A 21,087-nucleotide genomic window follows, 5' to 3' on the forward strand; every position below is an offset into this window, starting at 1 on the left:
GAAGAGGGAGGATTTGAGTTGCTGCTGAAGGTCAGTCCTACCCATGCACATGTGCTTTGGGGTCTGCATGCTGGCCAGGCATGGCAGGGCTGTCTCCCTTCTTTCTGAACTATGGCAGTTCTTGCACAAAACAAACTTCCCAGCTCAAGGACAGGACACATGCTGTGCGGACTCTTAACAGGATCCCAAGATACCAGCCTTACCCCTTAGACTCCTCTTCCTACCTGAGGACCCTGTCCAGAGCTCAAATCCCTGTGCCACCCCCTTCTGTATCTGCTTCCTTGTGCCATCAAAGCCCTCTCCCAGCTGTGCGCGTTCAACAGGGAAGTCACTGCAGGTTCCTCTCCCCTAGGGGCAAGGAGGGCTGAGGATCCCTGATGCCTGCCCCTCCCCTGCTCTGGGGCTCCCTCCCCACCCCAGAAGCAACCTCTCCTAGAACCTTGGTGGCCCCCCAGCAGTCCCACCCACCTCCAGGGCCTAGACACTCACATCCGGGTAATAGTCCACTGTGGGGACCAGGTGCTCCATCAAGGCCTCAAGGGATCCAGAGATGAGGCGTCCTTCTTGGAAGACGAGGTCCCCTGAGCTGCCGGCCCCACTTCCTCGCTCCCCCATGCCGGGCTGCACCTGTCCACTACAGCTGGGCCCAAGTATGCTGGAGAAGACGACAGATGTCTGGGGCATAGTTTCCTGGGAAAAAGAAAAAGGTATCACAGGCCCTCCTCCTCCCAGTCTGCATCCTGAGTGTGTGCAGGGGCACAGTGCGAGCCCCAGCAGGGCCAGGAGGGGCACCCCACCCAAGGGTGGATAATAGAGTTCAGCTCGGGTGGGCAGACAGGCTCTTCGGCAGCCCGCCAGCCACTGGTCTGATAAATGTTTCTCCAACACCTGCTCTGTGCATACCAGGCCTCACTGCTGGAGCCTAGACACACAGAACGCTGCTTCCTGGGGTTACATTCCAGTAGAGGAAGAGAAACTATGGAGGAGAACATGAAGCAATGTAGGGGTGGTCAAGGCAGTCTCAGGTAAGGTACCATTAGACTGATGGTACCCATAGACTGATAGTGTTAGTCATGCAGCATCCTACAATAAAAAGGAACATTCTAGGCAAAAGGGATAGTAGGTGCCAAGGTCCTGAGGTGAGTGTATGTTGAAGGGAAGAAGTAGAGAGAACATGCTGAGGACAAACAAACCAGACTATGCACAACCAGGGACTAGGGGGCCATGTGCTCTTCCTCTGAGTGAGACAGGACACAGGGTGACTCTGAGCACAACAACAACCTGACTCAGAGTGAAGGTCACTATTTCTGCTATGTGCAGACCAAGTGAGGGAGGGATCTGAAAACCAATTGGTGGGTTTTGCCATATTCCAGGAAGAGACTGCTGAAGTCAGGTGGTAGCAGAGGAGGAGAGCAGGGTTGACACTGGATGCTGTGAAGGATGGCCTTGGGCCTGAGAACTGTGACCAGCATGGGGAAGAGCATGAGGGCAGGTTCTGGGGAAAGACCTGGAACTTGCTTTTCGACATGCTGAATTTGAAACGCCTATTAGATATATGTGTCAGCAGCCTGGGGTTGCTCAGTGGCCCCCCAAACTGGGGCCACTCACAATGGCCTGGCATGACCAGGAGGATGAGGGCGCCCACCTCCCACTGCAACACAGCCTCTAGGGGAAGTCTTCCTGAGGCCTAGGAGAGTCTACAGCCCTCTTGGGCCTCAGTTTCCCATTGCCCACGGCAGCTGTGCCTGGGAGGTGCCACGTGGGGATCAGTGAGGCACACTGGCCACGAGGCCTCGAAAGCTGGTGCCCCATGAGTTCTCTCCCTCCTGCAGCTGAGAGGCCTGTGCTACTGGCTTGTCCCACCCTCACCCCGCGTAGAGGACAGGAATGGACAAACGGGCACCTTCCTGTGCTAGCTCCCGTGTCTGGTGAACACCAGCCAGCAGGCACACGGCCCGGCTCCCACCTCTCCAGGCAGCTGCACGGCCCCACCTCCAGAGCGCTGGAGGCTGCCTCCCCATACAACCCTCCGTGGGCTTCCCGGTGCTCACCGCCGCTGCTGCTGCTTCTCCAGCCCTGGCCTGCTTTCTGACCCAAACTGGGGCAAGCTTCTAAGCCAATGTGGCCTCAGTTTCCCCACTGTGCGAGCAAACGGTAGTCATGATTATTTTTGTCATGATACAGCCCAGGGCCAGTGCGCTCCAAGGTCCACACAATGAGATCCGACTCCCAGCCTACAGCCCATCAGCCGAGCTTCACATGCGAAAAAGGGCGCTCCGCCCAAATAACGTAGGCTAAGGCCAAACACCTGAAGGGTGCCTTAGAATTCTCAAAAAATCTTCTGGAAGGAGAGTAAGAGCTCAAGGAAAGCCCGAGGGATTGAAATGCTCTTGGTCCCTAGGCTCAGCTGCCCCACCTGGGACACGGCTTCAGACTCACAGAACACACCCCTCAACACACATTGGAATGCACATTCTCAGGCCCTGCCCCAGACCCGCCAAGTCAGAAACGCAGGCCCGGTCCTTGATCTGTGTCTTAGCAAGCCATCTTGGGGGCTGCCCAAATCCATGTGTCTTAGGCAGCCCCCTGCCCATGGCCCAGGAGTCCTCACCCTGCTCCTCCCCCAAGGATCCTCAGCCTCACGGGGGGTCTCAGTCCTCCAGGGCACCCCACCCACATCCAGACCAGACCAGACCAGACCAGCAAGCCACGGAAGGAGCTACCAGGAAAGGCACATCCCTTTGGCTTGGGGTGGTGGCCCTTCCTTCAGCAGGCTGGGCTCAGGACCCCATAACTGAACTTCCCAACTGCATGAGATCCTGTATTGCCTATTTTTCAATGACATCAACAAGAGTTTACATAAACGCACAGAAACACGTGGCCGTCCACCACCACAGACCAGTTACAGAGTTTACTGCAAGGGACCTGGAGAAGGAGACTTTCATTTTCCATTCTACACATTTGTAAGCTATTTGGTAACTTGTCTAAATGGTACATTCATTTTGTCATTTTTAAAATAACTTCATTTTCTTTACTACAAAGAGGCTGAGTTTGGAAATCAGCCCTTTTTATAAAGCCACGTTAGAGAGTCTGAAGCCCAGGGCTGGGCCTGTGGATAGAGCCACAGCCACCACCACGAGTCCCCTGAGAAGGCAGGCTTTGAAGCAAGGGCCTGGAACCCACTCAGACAGCAGGGAGCTGTAGGGTCCACGCCAACATCTCCCCTGCCCAGGGACCAACCGGGGATGCTCCCTGCCTACATGTACTCCTCTCTTCCTGAGCTCAGGAGTCCCGGGGGGCCACTCAGCCCCTAACAGAGCCCCCACCCCAGCCATGAGCACTGAGGGGTCTCCAGGTGCAGCGCCAACTGGGCAAAGAGAGCACCCTTGGGTTTGAATCCCACTCTGCAACAGCCAGCTCCTTGCCCTTGGCCAAGTCTAACCCACCTCAATTTCCACAGCCATTGAGTGGGGATGAGGACAACCCCTGCCAAGCCCTCTACCTGCCCGGCATTTCCGCTGGCCACCCCACCTGGCCTCCTCTGTTCTTGCACATGGCGTCCTCTTCTCCCTTCCCAGCAGAGCAGGAACTGCCATCAGTGGCCATACTCCTATGTGTCCATTGTCCCCGACCCGCCCCCTTCTCAAGGAAGTGCCCCTCTGAGTGGCGCCCCCAGGATCTGGGCTCCTGTCTTGGGCAGGGGAGTCATAGCAAAAGCACTATCATAATAAGAAACAAAGCCCAGACTGAGTAGGTCCGCTGAGTAGGTCCATTGGTGTCAATGACACCAATGCTAGCACTGAATCATCTCGTTAATCCTCATAAGAACCCTCACAAAACCCATTATTCTCCACATGCTGCAGATGAGGACAAGGCACAGAAGGATGAAGTAACCGGCCCGGATCATGCAGCTAGATGGTGGCAGTGCCAGGATGGCCACAAAGGCAGCCCAGGAGACCTGACCCTGAGCTTGGCCTGGCCACTGGGAGCTCTGTCAGGATCCTCAACCTCTCAGAGCCTTCATTTCCCTACCCATGGAATGGGCACAGGGTGTGCTACGTCCGAGACTTGCTGGGAGGATGCAACGGGCACTTGTGGAAAGTGCTGTACGCGAGACATGCTCTCCCCTCCCCACCCCGGAGGAGCCAACTCCCACAGACGTGCCTGCTCGGCACCCCACAGGGCTGCCCAGGACACACAAGCGCCGATTGTTCTAGACACGCAGGACCCCAGAGGCCTCAGGGCCTCAGGGCCGTGCAGGCCCCACTCTGCACGGACACTCTCAGGCCTGCGCGGTGCCCGACCAGGACAGCAGCACCACTAGGGAACTCGTGGGCAGTCCAGAGCCAGAAACCACCCGTTCTCGGGAGTTCTCGATCCTCTCTGAAAGCAGCTGGGCTCCAAGCAAGGTCCACCCGGCAACACCTACGTCCCGCGCCCCGCGAAAACACAGCACGAGTTCCAGCCCCAGCCTGGCGCCTTGGAGAGTGTTTGCCTGCGGGGAGGAGAGTCTGCCTCCCCAGGGTCAGCCCTGTGGCCTGAGCCAGAAGCACCCAGAGCTTCACGCAAACCCCCTGCCCACCCCACCACCCAGCAATCCTGACTTACGTGGCTGGGGGTGCTGCCGGGCCAGGGCAGTTTTCACCAGTTCTTCCAGGTGAAAATGGGAACAGGGGGTACAGGGAGCCTCTCGCTCCCGTTGGCTGCCATTGGCTACACCCAGACACAACGGGAAGCTGCGGACACTGTGGGGAGAGCCCAGGAAGCCTCTTGAGGCCAGGCCCAGCTCAGGAGAGGACGGAGCCTGGGTGGGCCAGCCTTCCACGCCAGCTTCCTTAGGGCCCGAGGCTGGAGCCCGCACCCCCCCCCCGCCCGCACAAAACAGCAGCCTATTTCCAGGAGGGGGAGACCGACTCACCCCCACCTCCCAACCCTGCTCTGCCTCCTTGCAGCTCTTCCTCCTCTCAGGCCCCGGCCGGAAGGCAAGCGCCCTCCAATTACAGATGCACTCGGCCCACAGGCAGGTCCAAGTGATTCTCCACGTCCCAGGTGGGTGCAGGGGCAGCCCTGGGGCTGGTCCCAGGTGCAGGCGGGAGAGACCTGGCCCAAGAGTAGGGGCAGCAGCCACGGCCCAGCGCTTGCCTGGCCCGCGCAGGCTTTACTTACTTTACTTGCTCTCTGGGGGCATCTATGGAGGAGTCCTGCCTGCACCTGGGCCCCAAGTTTCAAAGACAGTCGGGGATCCACGGTGCTGGGGTGCAGGGGACGGGGGAGAGGCAGGGCACTGCTCCTGCCCTGCAGAGTGGAACCGCCGTGCCTGGCATGGGATGGGGGCAGGTAGGGAGGGCCGGCCTGGCCGAGGCGGAGTCCTCACGACCCTCTGCAGTGTCCAGGAGGCTTCGCCTTTGACCTCTCCATCTTTCTGCCCCTTCCCGGGGCTCCCCCACCACTCCGCTCCATCTGGCATGTCTGCTGCTGCTCCCCAGAAAAAGAAGTGGCTACAGGGGGGTCCTGCAGCTACCCCTGCTCCAGGGCTCACTCCTGCTCCCCCTCCATGGTCCAATAAGGGACATGACCTTGGGAAAACCCAGTCTCCTTCAACTCCACTCCTTGAGTGCTCCTTGTCTACACCCCGACCCGTGACCACCCACCCGCACCTACCCACCCAGGTCCTTTCATTGGGCTTCAGGTCTGGGACCTTCTGTGTGAGAGTCCAGAACGGCGTCAGGAGACACACCGGCTAGAGGACAACAGGGAAGACTGTGAGCTGCTCAGAGACTCGCTTCCCCTGCTGTCAGCTGGGTAGACAGCTTCTTGCCCCACCTGCCTGGCAGGGTGATGGTCAGGGCTGGATGAGAAAATGGAAGCCAGCACTGCCAGGAGTGGAGCTAGATGCCACCATGGACCGCCATCTCTGTGTCTGGCCTCAGTGACACCGAGTGGCCAGTACTGGCTGCCACCACTTCGAACCTCCAGCCCCTGGCCAGGGCCTCACACCCTCAGCAGGCCACATGCCTCTTGCCCTCAGCTGCAGGATCTTATTAAGGCCACATTCTGCACATCCGTCCCGACCCCACGCACAACCCAGAATTCAGTGGGGACCAGCTTACACCCCAGGGGTGAACTCGGATCAACGGGTCATGGGAGGCAGAGTCAATTCCCCTTCCTCAGTCCAGAGGGACTGTTGGAGACACCAAAGTTTTACAGAACCTCTCCAAAGACATCCAGTGAGATGGACTCCTTTCAGAAAGCATCCCGCGTGTCCATGCCTTCCCCGCTCCTTCCCTCCTGTTTCCCTGGGACCATATTCCCCAGTACATGCTGGCATAGAAGTTATGGCTCAGGCTCAGAGAAGAGCGTCCGTCTGTCTTGTTTCTGTGCCCCTCGCCAGGACTACAACGGCTGAGCTTATGGGACAGGGCACTGGTCCCTGAACTTCACAGCGGGGTGGGCATGCAGGAGGTTTCTGGTGCAGAACAAGGGCTCACAGGCAGAACCAGGCCATCGCAGCACAGAAGGTAAACCCCGTTCTCTGGGCTCTGCTCGGCCGAAGGACTGCCTGCACCTGGTCCTGGATGCCAGGGGGCTTCCCACGGGGTACGGTCTGGAGCTCTGCATCCGTGCAACTCGGACCCAAGGCCCCATTCAGCTGACTCAGCCGAAGTAGTTCACTTCTGGGTACCCGCAGCTGCCCCGCCTCTTGCACGCTCACACACACACACACACACACCCTGACAAAAGCATCAAGAGCATGGCCAGAGGGCCCCCCAGCAGCGGGGGGGGGGGGAGGACAGCACAGTAGGTGGGGGCAGTCTCAGAAACTTGTGGAGACTGAGGAGAACCCAAGCAGCCCCAGTGCCCCCAAGAGACCAGCTAGAGATGGGGAAAAAGGGTTTTTAGGAGGTTTCTGTAGATTATGAATCAAATTCCCTCTTGCAGCCTCTTTAAGAAACCTCAGCTAGAGATGGAATTGCCACTCACTGCCATGGTGTTTCCTGATGGGGCGTTTACACACGAGCCTGGCAGGGTCCATGCCCCTCCCTAGGGCTGCAAAACACACAGGGGGGCATCTGCGTCTGGCCACACGTCCCCTGGAAGGGACAGGCATGCCCACGTACCTGTGTGCACCTTCTGTGACCTGGAGCACAGTCCTACTTGCAAACTCCAGCAGGGCCCAAGATGGCCTTCACAGACACCACACCCCATTGCTGTCTTCCCCAGAGAACCCCCAGGCCTCTGGGAGCTGCAGCTCTGACGGAGGCCCAGATCTTTCTGGGCCAGGGCCTCACTACGAGACCCAGAGCCTGCTGTGGGCAACCAGGTAGTCCGCACACTGTGTGTCCCATACACCCCTGTCCGCCCAGGCCTCGTTAAGGGTCACCCTCCCCCACCCCCCCGCAAGCTTTTCCTGCTTCCTGTACTGAGCTCCCCAGCAAGGCCGGGGGAAGCCTGACACTGCCCCCACGGGCTTGTAAAACATTCCCACAGCGGAGGAGCTGACGTCGTCACAGTTTACTTGAACATACTCAGGGAGGACCCTGACTCTAGACAAAAACTCTATAAAGGACCCTGAATCTAAAGAAACATCCAGTCACTTGCGGTATCCGTGCACTGAGCCATCCGTGTTCACAGCTGTCCGGGCAGCCCCAACCACCTTCCTGGAGATGGCCATGTGCCCACCTGAACCCGCCCTCATCTCCAGCCTCCCAGCCCTAGAGGGAGCCTCCAGTTCACTGCTGGCCCGCGCCCCCCAGCGGCTTCACTCAGAGCGGCCAGATGTGGGCGGAGCCTCATCCCAGGAGGGGCCGTGGCCCATCCCAACGCTGAGCTCCCCACACCAGCTCTGTCTCCCAAGCCCTGTCCTGGGACTCCACCCCGACCCAGGGCATCTGCAGGAAGCAAGCACTTCCTTCAGCCCCAGAGGAACTAATGGAGGAACACGAAAGATAACCGGCTGACCTCAGCCAGAGCCAACTCTGCCCCAGCCGAGAGTGGGGACAAGCGCCCATGGAGGGGACAGTTCCCTGCACAGCAGGACAAAAGTAGTGTCAGGCCTCCATTTGACTCTGAAGGGGCGGACTGGGGTAGGTTCCCAGAGCAGTCAGAATTTTAGGACTCCTTCCAGATGGTGGAGTCTGCAGTTCTGGAAATTTCTGAGACACACAGAAGCAGGGATAAGCTTTCCTTTAACGAATCGTCAGGTGTTTGTCATCAGGAGTTGGAGCCCAGCCATAGGCTGGGCATCACACATCTTACTGCAATGCCCCCTAACCCAGGGGGTGGCACAGAGACACCCACGTTTCAGATGAGAACACCTGTGTACTGGTGCCCAGGCAGGTGGCGGTGACTACGTCTGCCCCATAGTCCTGCTCCTTCTCAGGACTGTCATTTCTGCTCATCAGTGGCCCTGACTGGGACAGGATCCCCAGCGTTGGGTGAAGGCTGAGACCCTCGCCCTGGACATGTGGATGAAGGCCCACTCCGACGGCATTCTGCATATAATTCCAGGGACTGATGGGGTACCAGAAGTTCCTCCACTGATGCGAGGTTGAGAATCCCAGCTTCCTGGAAAACAGGGACAAAAATGGCCTTTGGGGCCCAGCCGGCATGAGTCCCCAGGGGCGTACCAGGAGGCAGAAGGGGCCCCGCCGTCCTCACCCCTGCCAGGCTTTGCCAGGGATGCTTCTTTCGGAGGCAGCACGTGGGCTTCTATTTTTTAACCTACTCCACAAAAACGAAGACTATTTTTAGCTCAGCAAGCTGCAGGGCATCACAATTAGCAACTGAAAATTACACATCTTGCCAGTCTCCCCTCTTTTGGCTGGAGGAGAAAGAGAGACAGAGAGACAGGAGGGGAGGAAGGGAGAGAGAGAGAGAAAGTGCTCCTGGAGGGAGCTGGGTACCAGCCCTGTCACCCCACCCTGGCGGGCCACTTAATTGAGAGGGCAGCCTTTGGCACAGATTTCAGAATAAGTGCATCCAGTGAGCTATCTTATTCCATCCCAGTTCCAGAAAAATCCAGCCTTGGTGGGAGCAAGTGGGAACCCCATTCGCACTCAGAGGCTGCAACTGGGGAGAAAATCTTGCTGGCTACTTGGACCAGGGCCAGAGACCCACAGAGCCCCAGCTCTGCTGGGGAATGTGGGGCAGCCAAGGTTAGGCCAGGCCCCCATCACCCTTCTAGGGTTGTCTACTTCCCTAAAATCATTTGCCCTGTGGTGTGGTAGGAGGTGGGGTGTCTCACAGAACCCTCTCCTTGCCCACCCATCCACCCATCCATCCATCCATCCATCTACAAATGTTACCAAAGACCGGCCTAGACCCTGGGGATCCACCAAGGGGCCCCCACGGGAGCAGACTGTGGCCACCGTGCCTGACCATCCACATAAATGGGTGAGCTGTCACGGGTCTGACAGGGACAGAGTGTGGGGACCGAGCAGATGGGGACCTAACCAGGTTGAGAGATTGGCCTCTAAAGGAGGCTTCTAGAAAAGGAAGTGGAGAGGGAAGGGCTAGTGCCAAGGTCTCCAGGCCCCAAGACCTACCAGCCCTACCATCCCACTGGTTCCCTGGAAATCTTCCCTGAAGCATGTCTGGCTTGCTCACTTCCAAGCAAATATTTCCTGATTCTCTTTCAGCCACATTAAATGTGGCTCTATGGAGATGCCTGGGTGGCTCAGTCGGTTAAGCCGCTGCCTTCGGCTCAGGTCATGATCCCAGGGTCCTGGGATCGAGTCCCGCATGGGGCTCCTTCCCGGGCAGGGAGCTTGCTTCTCTCTCGGCCTCTGCCTGCCACTCTGCCTGCTTGTGTGCACGCGCTCTCTATCTCTCTCTCTCTCCCTCTCATTGACAAATAAATAAATAAAATCTTCAAAAAAAAAAAAAATGTGACTCCACGCCGGGCTGCCGCGGGCAGGGTGTCCTCCCTGCCTTCCTCCCCTGCCTACATGGGAGACTCTTCTGGCATTTGTCCAGGACGAATCACCCCACCAGCAAGCTCTCCTGGGATCTGAAGGTGACCCCCATGGGGTGCAGACTGGGGAGAGGAATCGGCTGAGAGGAACCCTCCCTTTACACAGCAGAGAAATGTAAGTAGGAGGTTGCAAGACAAATCCAGCCTGTAGATGAAATGCTTGTTGAAATGCATGCCCTCCCACCACGAAGCACAAGGCCAGACCAAGGCCTCAGCTCCCAAGCAAGACAGGTCCGGTGGCAGAGACAGGGCCACCTTAGTTTCCCCATCACCCCACTAAATGTCCCCTATCCTGTGACCCTGCTGTTTCCCAACTCATTCCACAGACCAGAAAATGGCAGCAAAAGCTGGAGGGCCCCAGTGGACACACAAGCCACCGAACCATGGCTCCGCAATCCAATCTTCATTGCAGGGTGGCGGGGGAGGGGGAGAGATCCGGAGGGCTCCCCCAACCCCGGATCCCACTAACTGGCAGAAAAATCCAAGCCAGAGAGCCCAGCCTAGCCGGGAGCAGTCACGTGCCAGACCCTTGGGCTGGCTGGGGGGCTGGGGGAGGTGGGGACTGCTGGAAGCCTGGCCCTGGGGACACCGTGCCCACAGCCAGGGAGTGGGGAGAGGAGGGGTTGCGGGGGGGTCTGAAGGGAGACAGAGGGAGGAGGATTACCCGGCCCAAGTACAGCCACCTGCCCTCTCTTGTCCTCCCTGCTCTGCCCAACTCTCTAATGCACCTGTCATTCATGACAAGCTCCGTGTCCCTCCCTCTTTCGCCTCTCCTTCCCCCTCCGGGTCCTTAGAGGTAAGGCTGCTTCCCTGCACTGGGAATTCAAACCCTCTCAGGCGGCCTCCATCCCCACTTGGGGCCAGGTGGCGCTGGCAGCTCTTCGGGCAGACGGCCCAGTGACCTACCAGTGGCCAAGCTCTTGGGGCCCCATCTGCAAAGGGCACAGATAACTCCTGCTTGAGAGAGTCCGCTTGCTTAGCTCACAGTCATTCCCGTAGACTCCAGCAGGTACAAGAGCTCCCGAGAGCCAAGACCCCACAAGCCTTACGTTGCTCCGGCCCCAGGCCAGCCATCTGGCCCAGGGGGGGGGCTAGATCCTGGGCCACTGGGAAGCAGCTTCCTCTGGGCCTGCTGCCCATCCACCTCCAGCTGCTCCCCCCAGAAACAGAGGACCACCCCCAATAGCAGAAGGGCACAAGCAGCCCCCCGCCTGAATTCAGACACCCTGAAGGCAGAGACCTCCCTACCTGGGAGTTGTTCTCACCTCCCCAAACCCCAGCTCTCAGATCTTCCTAACTTTGAGCTGAAACGTGTCTCCCTAAAGCGCCAGAGAACCTGGTCCTGTCTGCGGGGGCCACGTGCCGCAAGTATTTGGGGTCTGGCAGCAAGCAGGAGATGGGCATCCCGCGGACTGGCAGTGAGGTCTGACCACTCCACGAGCTGGGGCCACCCTGTCCTCTGTGAAAAACCAGCAGCTCCAATACCGATTTCATGGGTGGCAGTAAGCACACTACGAGGCCACCTTGCTCAGGACGTGTGCGGTACCTGCCAAACTGGGTGGACTTGTCATCAAATTTACCTGCTGCCTTCCTAGACACAGATTATGGGGGCTGGTGCTGTCCTCTCCCTGACACCACCTCTGGGGTCCCTTCACCTCCCCATGCCCAGGACAGCAGCGGGCCCCTCCTGGCCACCAGAGAAAGTGGACAGAAGCTACTTCCTGCTTCCAGGTGAACAGATCCACTAACCTGGCAAGTGGGGCTCAGAGCTGGCTCTGGCCTCAGGGTGGCTGCTTGGCCCCCGCCCCAGGTGCGGGACTGGCAGGGGTGACACACCCCTGTGCATGGGTCCTCAGCCCGCCCTCCCTCTGTACCACCATGGACTTTCCGGCAGGGAGGTCCTTGGGAGGACCTGGCTGGTCCTATCCCTGCAGGCTGGGCCTCGGGAGTCCCCTGCCACTCCCACCTGTCTGGCAAGGGAGGACAATCTTTCACATGAACTCAGCTTACCTTCCTGTCCCCTGCAGACCTGGCGGGAACGTCCTGGGGCCTGGCGGAGGGCCGCAGCCGGACCCCAGCCAGGAGACGGCTGCCATGGGAACCAGAGCCAGCCAACACCTTGAGGGGCAAGGCCTCCACAAAGGCCCAGCCTAGGGACGATGCTGATCATTAAAGGTTTGTTACAGAGGCACGTTCTATTTTTTTCCCCCTTCTGAATTCCTTCCTAGCACCAAATACTATTTGAATTGAGTGAAGGAATCTTGCCATCTCCTCTTCACACTCCTAAATACAAATCCTGCCGAGCCCGGCTTTTTTCCTCGTTTTTTTTTTTTTTTTTTCCTCCTTCTTTTCTCCTTTTCTGTCCAGTCAGCTTCTTCTGGTGGCCGCTCAGGGGACAAAATGTCATTGTCCACCAATAACCATCCCATTATTGAGCATTGAGAGGCCCGGGGACGGAGCAGGTAGGATTTCAGAGAATCCCTGCCCTTTCCTACAGGGCGGCTGGCTGGCATGCTGGCCTCCCACCCGGGCCACTCAGGGCCCTCAGGGCCGGGGGCGGATGCCTGGGGCCTCCCCGTCCCCAGCCCCGTCTCCTCTGGCCTCCTTCCCCCTTGGGCCCACTCCACTGGATTCCACAGCGGTCACCCCGGCACCCCTGCACGCAGGCGGCTTGGACTCCGGAGGCTGAGCCGGGCGCAGGCTGGGACAGGAGAGTGAGCAAACTGAGATCAACTTGGGAGCCAGTGCTGTCCTCTCTGGGCGTCCTCTCAAGGTGCCCCAAAGGGGAGCAGGGCACAGGTGCCCATGTCTACTGAACTCCCTCCTCTAGGGTCCCACCTAAGGGGCTCCTACTCAGAGCCTGCCTCACACTAGGACTCCACCCATCAAGTAGGAAGAGCCCAAATTCCAGGAGGGTGACAGTGAGGGGACTGCATCAGAGCTGAGGGTCCTTGAGGGGCAGGGAGGCTGGGTCCCTCAGTGTGGATGTGTGGGGTGGGGGACAGGCCGTGGCCCAGACCTTTCCAGGAGTGAGTGTCAGGCTCCACCTCCAAGGCTGCCTGGGGTTGCTGGGGTAAGGAAAAATAAGAACACACGATTCCTTTATTTTTAAATGACATCTAATTAGGCTGAGCAAGGACTTTCCTTTGTGCTTAAAAACAAATAAAAATCAATTTCCTTTACCTGAATTGTTATCCTCCTGGCAGACACCCCCTAGGGGTACCCCTGGGACCCCTCTGTGCTGCAGGAGCCAGAAGCTGAAGGGTTCTGTGTACGGGCCTCGGGGTGGAAGGTGGGGGGTCTCCCAGCTCCCTGCTGGGCCCAGAGAGCCATGGCCTTGTCCGCTGGCCACAGCCTCTTAAAAGGACCAAGACACATATCTTGACCCTCCAGCAAAAAGTTTCCCACTCCCTGTGCGACTTCTCATGGACGCTCCCTTGTACACACCTGCTATGTCCCCTGGCCCAGAACCTGGCCAGCCCCCAGGAATACCAAGGGCACAACAGCCTCCATCCCTCCCCAGGGCAACGCACTTCCCCACACAAGGCACTACACATGCTGTCATCCCGTTTTCCAGAGGAAGGAACAAAGGCTGTAAGGGCTACGTCCTCAAACCAGATCTTACAAGCTCCAAAGTGGGGGCTGAGATCTGAAGCCTGGTGAGTATGACCACCACGATCTAGAACCATGAGCACAGGCTCAGGAGAACGGCAAGCAGGTACAAGACAAAGGCAGGTGGGAGGCAGCAGGCACCCTGTGGGATGGACTCAGCCTGGGCCACGTGGAGCTCCCTGCTTAGAGTATGCAGAGAGGGCCCTGATGAGCACTGTGCTGGGGCTGGGCTGGATCTGGGGGGCAGAGGGGGATGGTCAGGCCAGGGTCCCAGGGCCAGCCATGCATGTGCCCTCAAGAATCCCTTGCTGGGAGGGATTCAGGACCTTCCTCAGACAGCGCAGCAACCTCACTATCAATGAAACTTTCACAGGAGCTTCTCCCCTGCTGGGCCATCCTGCACCTCTCCACAGCACCCTCCAAGACATTACTAACCACTTTCCAAATGAGGTACAGACCAGGAGGCTAAGGACAGCCGGAGGTCACTGGGGGCCTAGCCACATCTCCTGACTGCAGGCTGGTTCTTTCTGCCAAGGGCTGAAAGGGAAAAGTGAGCAGGAGACTGGGCCCTGCTATGCCCAGAAAATGGGTCACCGGTCCAAGCCCAAGCACAATGCAGTGAGCTCCCCTTCGTGGACCAGACAGCAGAACAACAACTAGAACCTTCTACAATTTCTGACAAGTGGGGGATACCCAGAGACGTGGGGTAGAAAGGAATGAAAATAGCGCAGTGCATTCCCTTGACCCAGGGGTATAGAAGCATGAAGAGACAGTACATGGAAACCGTGCTGTCAAAACAGAAAGCCATATTCTTCCATCATATTTACCTGCATTGTTCACACATCCTATCACCAGTGAAACTCCACAAGAGCCCCCAAACAGAAACACACAGGTGACCAAACATTGTGGACACAACTTAACACAACAGCTGGATACTAATAAAAAAACAATGAACCAAAAAACTCTACCCACTTGATTGAAAAAACTTCCCTAAATCATATCTGTGTTAAAGAGGCAATCAAAACTCCAGTTACAGACACATCAGAGAAATAACCTTTATAAGAAAACTCCTTAGGAAATTCAAAATGGCCAAAGCTGTTCTCAGAGAAACATTCATAGACTTCGATATATTTTAAGTAAACAAACAAACCAAAAAAAAAAATGGAAATGAACTCAGCACTGACTCAAAAAGCTAAAAAGAGATTCCAAACAAAACACACCCATAGCAAAGCAAACTACCAGGAGGAATTACGGAAAGATAAATTAGTGTATTTAATGAAATAGAGAGTAGAATTTGCTGATTAAAATCAAGGGCTGGTTTTCTTTTGAAAACACAAAATGGGAAGAAAAACTTCTGGCCGTTCTAATCAACAAAAGGGTCGAAGAAAGTGCAGGAGGAAGGAAAGCAGGAGGATGGAAGGGAGAGAATGAAAGGGCAGGAAGATGGTGGGAGGGAGGAGATGCAAAAATACAGCTAATAGGAATGAAAAAGGGAATCTAGCCTCAGAGATGGAGAAGAAGCTTTAGAAGAATCAGCTACATAAATTTGTGCTAAAAGATGTTAGCATTTTAAACGGGGATATTATTTAGAAAATATAAATAACCAAAATAGACGAAAATGCTTAAAACCCCAAAAGACCAATAACCATAGTGCAAATTAAAGTAAGTTGACAACCAACCAAACCGCAGGGAAAAATTAAACCAACTCCTGGCTGAGACAGTTTCTAAAATGAATTATTTTAAGCCTCGGAGAATAAGATAATTTTATATGATATTTAAACTATCTCAACTATGCAATTCATATTGAAAACCCTTCCTATTCATTTTACAAAGCTGACATAACTATGATTTATAAATGTGACAAATCTGTCCCCTAATAAAAAGTACAGATAAATTCTTACTTATGAATATAGATGAAAAGGACCCTAAGCAACTTATCAGGAGAATGAACGCAGAAGCATTTTAAAGCACAATTGAGTCTGACCCAGTGGGATTTATTCCAGAAACATGAGGATGATTTAGCTCAGGAAAGCTAATAAGTCAACACATTAATAGGTCCAAGGAGGAAAGGAATTTGATGATCTTGCTAGATATAGGAAAGCTTTCAATGAAATTTAATATCCATTCTTGGTGGACTGTCTGGGCAATTAATGAAAGAGAAGAGTATTCTGTTCATGACGAAGAGTATCTATTGGAATTTAGAGCCAATTTCAGACTTAGTACAACATTAGAGGCCTTCTCATTAAAATGAAGATCAAGCCAAGGACAACTGCCGTTATTAAATGTCACTTTACCCCTTTCAGAAAACACAATACGATAAGAAAATAAATAAAAGATACATTAGAAATGAAGAGCTAGAATGTTCCTTATGTGCAGATAATCTGATTAATTTCTGAGGCTTTCTAGAAGCCAAACTGAAAATCTGTTCAAACTAGTAAGAGAGAGTTCACTTATCAATTATTTAACAAACATTTTTAAAAAATGAATAGCATACCTATCTACCTCCCTTAGGTACAGGTACAAGTGTCCCTGTCCCCAAAGATATCCCCACTCAGTCTATGTGGAGCAGGGGCTGTGACGCTCACTCGAGCAGCAGGAATAGGGAGAGGTGTACCTCCCAGCCCTGCAGGTGTCCCAGCCTTTAGCCAGGGACACAACATCCATGCAGGTCAGCCACCTCTGTCAGCTACCTGGCCCACAACATGCTTTCCTGACCACACACCCGTAATCCATACCATTGTGCTCTCTGGGCCGGGCACTGCTGGTTTCCAGCCTCTTCTGGGAACCTGCCAGCCCTCTTCTAAGGACGTTGCTCACAGCCCTAGTGCTCACGGAAAGGCCAGGCTCTGGGATCAGTTAGTCCCAGAATGAAGGTCAGCTCCTCCTGCTCCTGGTGCTGCCACAGCCTTTGACCTTGGAGACCCGGTTTCCACGTGTCTTCCTGGCATAGCGACCTCTTAAGGGTTAAGGGAGACCCAGAAGCTGGCCCCGGGGGTCCTCTGACTCATACTGGCTAGCCCCACCTCAGGCAGGGGGCGGCTGGTGTGGCAGCCACACTGACATTTGGGAAATGCCGTGGGCTTGGCCCCTGGTCAGGCAGGCGGGTATGAGCAGGATGGCGAGGGCGGGATTATTCCACTGGAGGCTGAGGTGCAGGACAGTGGACTTGCCAGAGAAACCCCACATGTGACAGGAGGCCACAGGGCCAGAGTCCTTGTAAGCCCCAGGACTTTTGAGGGGAGAGGGCAAAGAACCACAGCAAAGGTTCTAGAACCCTTTCGGCCCTCAGCAAGTCCTTGGCCCTGGCAGCCCTCTTCCTCCTGAGTCCCCGAAACTCTGGTGCCTTCATGCATATGCTCCCACCTGACTGCTCACCCAAGGGCCCCCCAACCTGTCCTTCTCTGGGAACCCCCCATTGTCCTGGAACCCTCCATGACCCAGCGAGCTTAGTACCTGGCATGGTGGAGGCATCCTGGTCTGGGAGCCACTTCTGCCCCTGACCTCCTAGCTGAACTCAAGTAAGCCAGGTTACTACGGGCCTCGGGGTCCCCATGTGTAAAACAAGGAGGCAGGACGAAGCGGTCTCCATGGGTCCTTTCAGTCCTCATGTTTGTTCCTTCCTTCCTTCCTTCTCTCACTTAGTCAGCCAACATCCACGAGCCCCTACGGACCTGTGCCGCACACTTGGAAATGGAAGAACCCACAGACCTCAGTATCTGCCAGGGCAGACAGACGTAACACCACAGCGCAGGGCAAACAACTCAGGACCAGAGTCTGCACTGAATGCTGAGGAAGCACAGGGAGGGGTACTAACTGTAGGAAGAAGTCAAGGAGGGCTTCCTGGAAGTGGCGATTTTGAGATGAACTTCCAAGGATGACGAGGGGTTAGGAGAAGGAAGAGCAAGGAGACAGCAGTCCTGACAGACCCAGCCCTCCTCGGTTCACTCACCAGTGGTTCCCTGAAGGAGGGGCGGGGCACAGAAGTCCAGAGGTATGGTGGGTTCAGGCAGCTTCCAGAGGTACCCCAGCTCCAACGTAGGCCATGTCATTTCTGTGTCAAACCCTACCCGTTCCAGAGCATCGCAGGACTCTCTCCCCGAAGCAGCCTACCATACTGCCTAGCCCTTAAAGGCACACCACTGCAGTCCAGTGCTTAGTGGATACAGGACCTGCAGCCAGTGCTGTCCCCAGTACTCCTGCCCTTGGCCAGTCCCTGATGCATGCAGCAGCCAGGTCAGCACAAGACCCTGCAGCTACCTCAGCCCACACTGCTGTCCCTTGTGCAGCTCACAAAAAGGGCCCCCACCCCAGCGGGCAGAACCAGCAAGATGGTGGTGTGGGGCCTGGGGCAGGCTGGGCCCAGGGCCAGGCTGTCCTGAGCCAGGAGGCACAGGTGTAGGCAGTATGGCCAGGAGGCAGCAAGGGGCCCACAGGACAGGGCAAGCTGGGGCTCCAAAGGAGCCCTCCATGCCAGACCTCTCCCCAGGCTCCAGCCTGCCCACCCACGGCGAGGGGACATCTCCCCAGGGGATGCCAAGCCACTTCTGCCTCCTGCCCACTCCCAGCCATTCCACGTGCATCCTTTCCCACCTTTTGCTGTGGGCAATGTCCCTCCTGGTGTCAGTCGGCCTCTCTCTGTCCCCAGTGCCACACCTCGGCCCTCAGCAAGTCCTCTTGCTTTACTTCAGAGTGTGTTTGGATCGGCTCTTCTCTTCTCTCCTCCACTGCTACCCCCTGGATATGAGCCCTCCTAACATCCAGCCACCAGTGTCTGGCCTCTGGACACATAGGCGGCTTCCTGCTCAAAGCCATGCCTAGCGCTTTCCTGGTGTGCCCCTCCACTCCACCTGCCACTTACCTCCTTTCTACCCCTCTGTCAGCTCCTCATACATGTGTCCCACATGCTGATGTCTCCCGTAACTGTCCTACCCCAGGCACAAACAGCACTCCCACAACAGTGGTCAGTATACTGGGCCCTACTTGCCAGGCTGGACAGGACTGTCATTACTGGTCCTAGTGACACTGAGTGGGGCCATGTGACTCGTCTCACTCAAGAGCAGCAAGTAGAAGTGACAGGTGAGACAAGAACATTCTAGTGCAGGAGCCTCTCTTCCACTCTACCACGGAGCCTGGCAGCCTGGGGCCTTGAATGACGAAGGCTTGGAGCGGGGTCCAAATTGCACTCTGCTGTTAAGAGCCACTGGATGCGGGGCGGCAGCGGGGTGGGGGGTCTATTTCTGCAGATAACCTAAACCATTCTGACCAACATACCCTCCATAGGTCCTATTCCTCTTTCTTGCTTTGCTCTTTCTCTTTAACACTTACCACCATGCAATATTTTCTGCATTGCATTTATTTTTTTTCTAAGTTGTTTTTTTTTTTTTTAAGAAATCTCTACTCAAAAAAAACCAAAAAACAAACAAACAAAAAAACAGAAATCTCTACTCCGAACATGGAGCTCAAACCCACGACCCCGAGATCAAGCGTCGTCGCATGCTCGTCCAACGACCCACCCAGGCTCCCCTCCTGTTGCATCTATTGTTCGTGCTTTTTCCCCAGTCTCACTTGCTAGAAGGGGAGCTCCATGAGGACAGAGACTGTGGTGTTTGGGTCCCTCCTGAAGCCGCAGTACCTGCCCACAACAGGTGTTCGATAAATGTGTGCTGAGTAAGTGGTGAATGAAGAAACAAACGCGTCCTGCGTCTTCGGCTAATGGGGGCTGGCCAGGTCAGCCGGGGCCCTCTTCTGTGCCCCCTACCCACACTGGACCTGAGCTCCCACGTCTGTGCGGTCAGCTTCATGCTAAGGGGCAGGGGCAGCACCCTGTGCCCGAATCACACTGCCAGTCCGTCTCCAAGGCTGGGTTCTAATAAACAGCCATGGAAACGCAATGTCCTGCCTCGTGCTCAGGACTAAGTCCAGGACCTGATCTCAGCCGCCTTTTTCCTGCAGGAAGGAAGCTGCCCCTCACCTTGGAGCCCACACTCCTTGAAGCCCCACCCTGAAGCTCACTCTCCTTAAATACACAGGCATTTGTGGGCCCACACAGGCACAACCCTGCCCCCATACACACCTCTCCCTCCCGCTCTCCCTCTCTCCCTCACACGTACACATCCCATATATAAACACGCCTGCATTTTCACATACTCTCACTCTCGCCCACACATGGCACACACACATACACACCTCCCACGAGCGCTTCTTCTCAGATCTCCTCCTCTCCCCCACCTCTCCCACCCCAACCCCCACAGGTGGTTCTGTGCCCCCCAGATTTCAAAAGGGATCCAGGGCCGTCCTGGCTAGCAAGGACGCCTCCCTGGCCCTGTTCACCCCACAGGGACCCTCACTAGCTTTGCAGGTGTCTTCCAGCCATAGACGATCACTGGCATCAGCAAGCCAGGCCAGGAAGGGCAGTGGCAGCCTGAGCCATCCACCCATTCTGAGCCCTGGCACCGCCCACCTGGCAGCAGGTACCCCCCGTGGGGACACGGAGAGGGAGTGGTTCCCCAGGGCAGGCTCCTTCCGAGCCCAGCGGGGCCAGAGAGGTTCCTGATGGTCTCACTAACTGCCGTAGGTCAGCACCTCTCCCCCAGCTCTCGGCGGCGCAAGAACCCCCGGCCCGCGGTCTTACCGCAACCGAGGGGTTGCCCTGCGTGCGCACCCACGTCGCCGCCTCGCGACCCGCAACCCTGCACCTGCCACGTGCCGCAGCCCTACCTGGGGCTCCAGAAACATCCTGGCTGCCCGCTCCCCGCGCTGTACTCCGGCGCTGCCAGCGCCCCGCGTGCCGCCGGTCCTCTCCCGGAGCGCCGAGGAAGCTCCCGCCCCCTGACCCCGCCCGCGGGCTTCCCCATGCCCGCTGCCCTCCGGCTAGCTCACAGCCTTGCGCGGGGCGGGACGGGGCGGGGCGGGGCCAGGGGAGGGGCTTGGCCAGCCTGCGGGGCCAGGAGAAAGCGGGGGTGTCTGGGTGGGGCCGAGGGATGGCTGGGTCAGGCCAGAAACGGGGCGGAGCCTGGGCCGGGGGCGGGGGCCGGGCGGGGGCCGGGGGCTCCCCAGGGGCGTGACGAGGGCAAGGCGCACCTGCCTGGCGCTGGGTTTTGGGACGCTGGGAGTATACAGCCCGGGGCTGTGGCGTCAGTCGTCGGCGGCACCAGCCGTCGATGATGGGGGCACCTATGTGCCACCGGGCGAAGGGGTGCTCTGTCCGTAGGGACTCAGTGAGGGATGCGAGCTGGTGTGTTGGTGAGATCCAGCAAGCGGGGAGCCCCGCTGTAACTCCATCTCCTCCCTTGAGCATCTCTTCCTCCTTTACGACCTCACCTCATGGTAGATATCCACTACAGAGCAGGTGCTTGGTCAGCACTTGGCTTGAATGCTTCCCTTGACGGGGTGCTCACTCTGTTCTCAAGCGTCACACGGAACTCTGTTCTTCCATTTCCTTGAGTGAACACGGGATACGGCAGCTGCTTTTGTGGGAGGACTAATCTGAGGCATGGTGTGGG

General features: G+C 56.7%; 1 protein-coding gene across 2 annotated transcripts in view; it reads right to left on the reverse strand.

Annotated features, from left to right (window-relative positions):
- The window catches only part of RASGEF1A (RasGEF domain family member 1A), a 34,738-nt gene extending 14,264 nt beyond the window's left edge, over positions 1 to 20,474 (reverse strand). For both annotated transcript variants that reach the window (XM_004749709.3, XM_004749707.3), the window contains exons 1-2: positions 20,303 to 20,474; positions 490 to 690 (exon numbers count right to left, since the gene is read on the reverse strand). In XM_004749709.3, coding sequence (XP_004749766.1) covers positions 490 to 690; positions 20,303 to 20,320 — 219 coding nt within the window. In that variant the 5' untranslated portion in view covers positions 20,321 to 20,474. The remainder of the gene's footprint in view (positions 1 to 489; positions 691 to 20,302) is intronic.
- Positions 20,475 to 21,087: the final 613 nt, after the last annotated feature.

Source organism: Mustela putorius, unplaced genomic scaffold (genome assembly GCF_011764305.1).
Source record: "Mustela putorius furo isolate JIRA1106 unplaced genomic scaffold, ASM1176430v1.1 tig00003909_pilon_pilon_pilon, whole genome shotgun sequence".
Taxonomy (NCBI): Eukaryota; Metazoa; Chordata; class Mammalia; order Carnivora; family Mustelidae; genus Mustela; species Mustela putorius.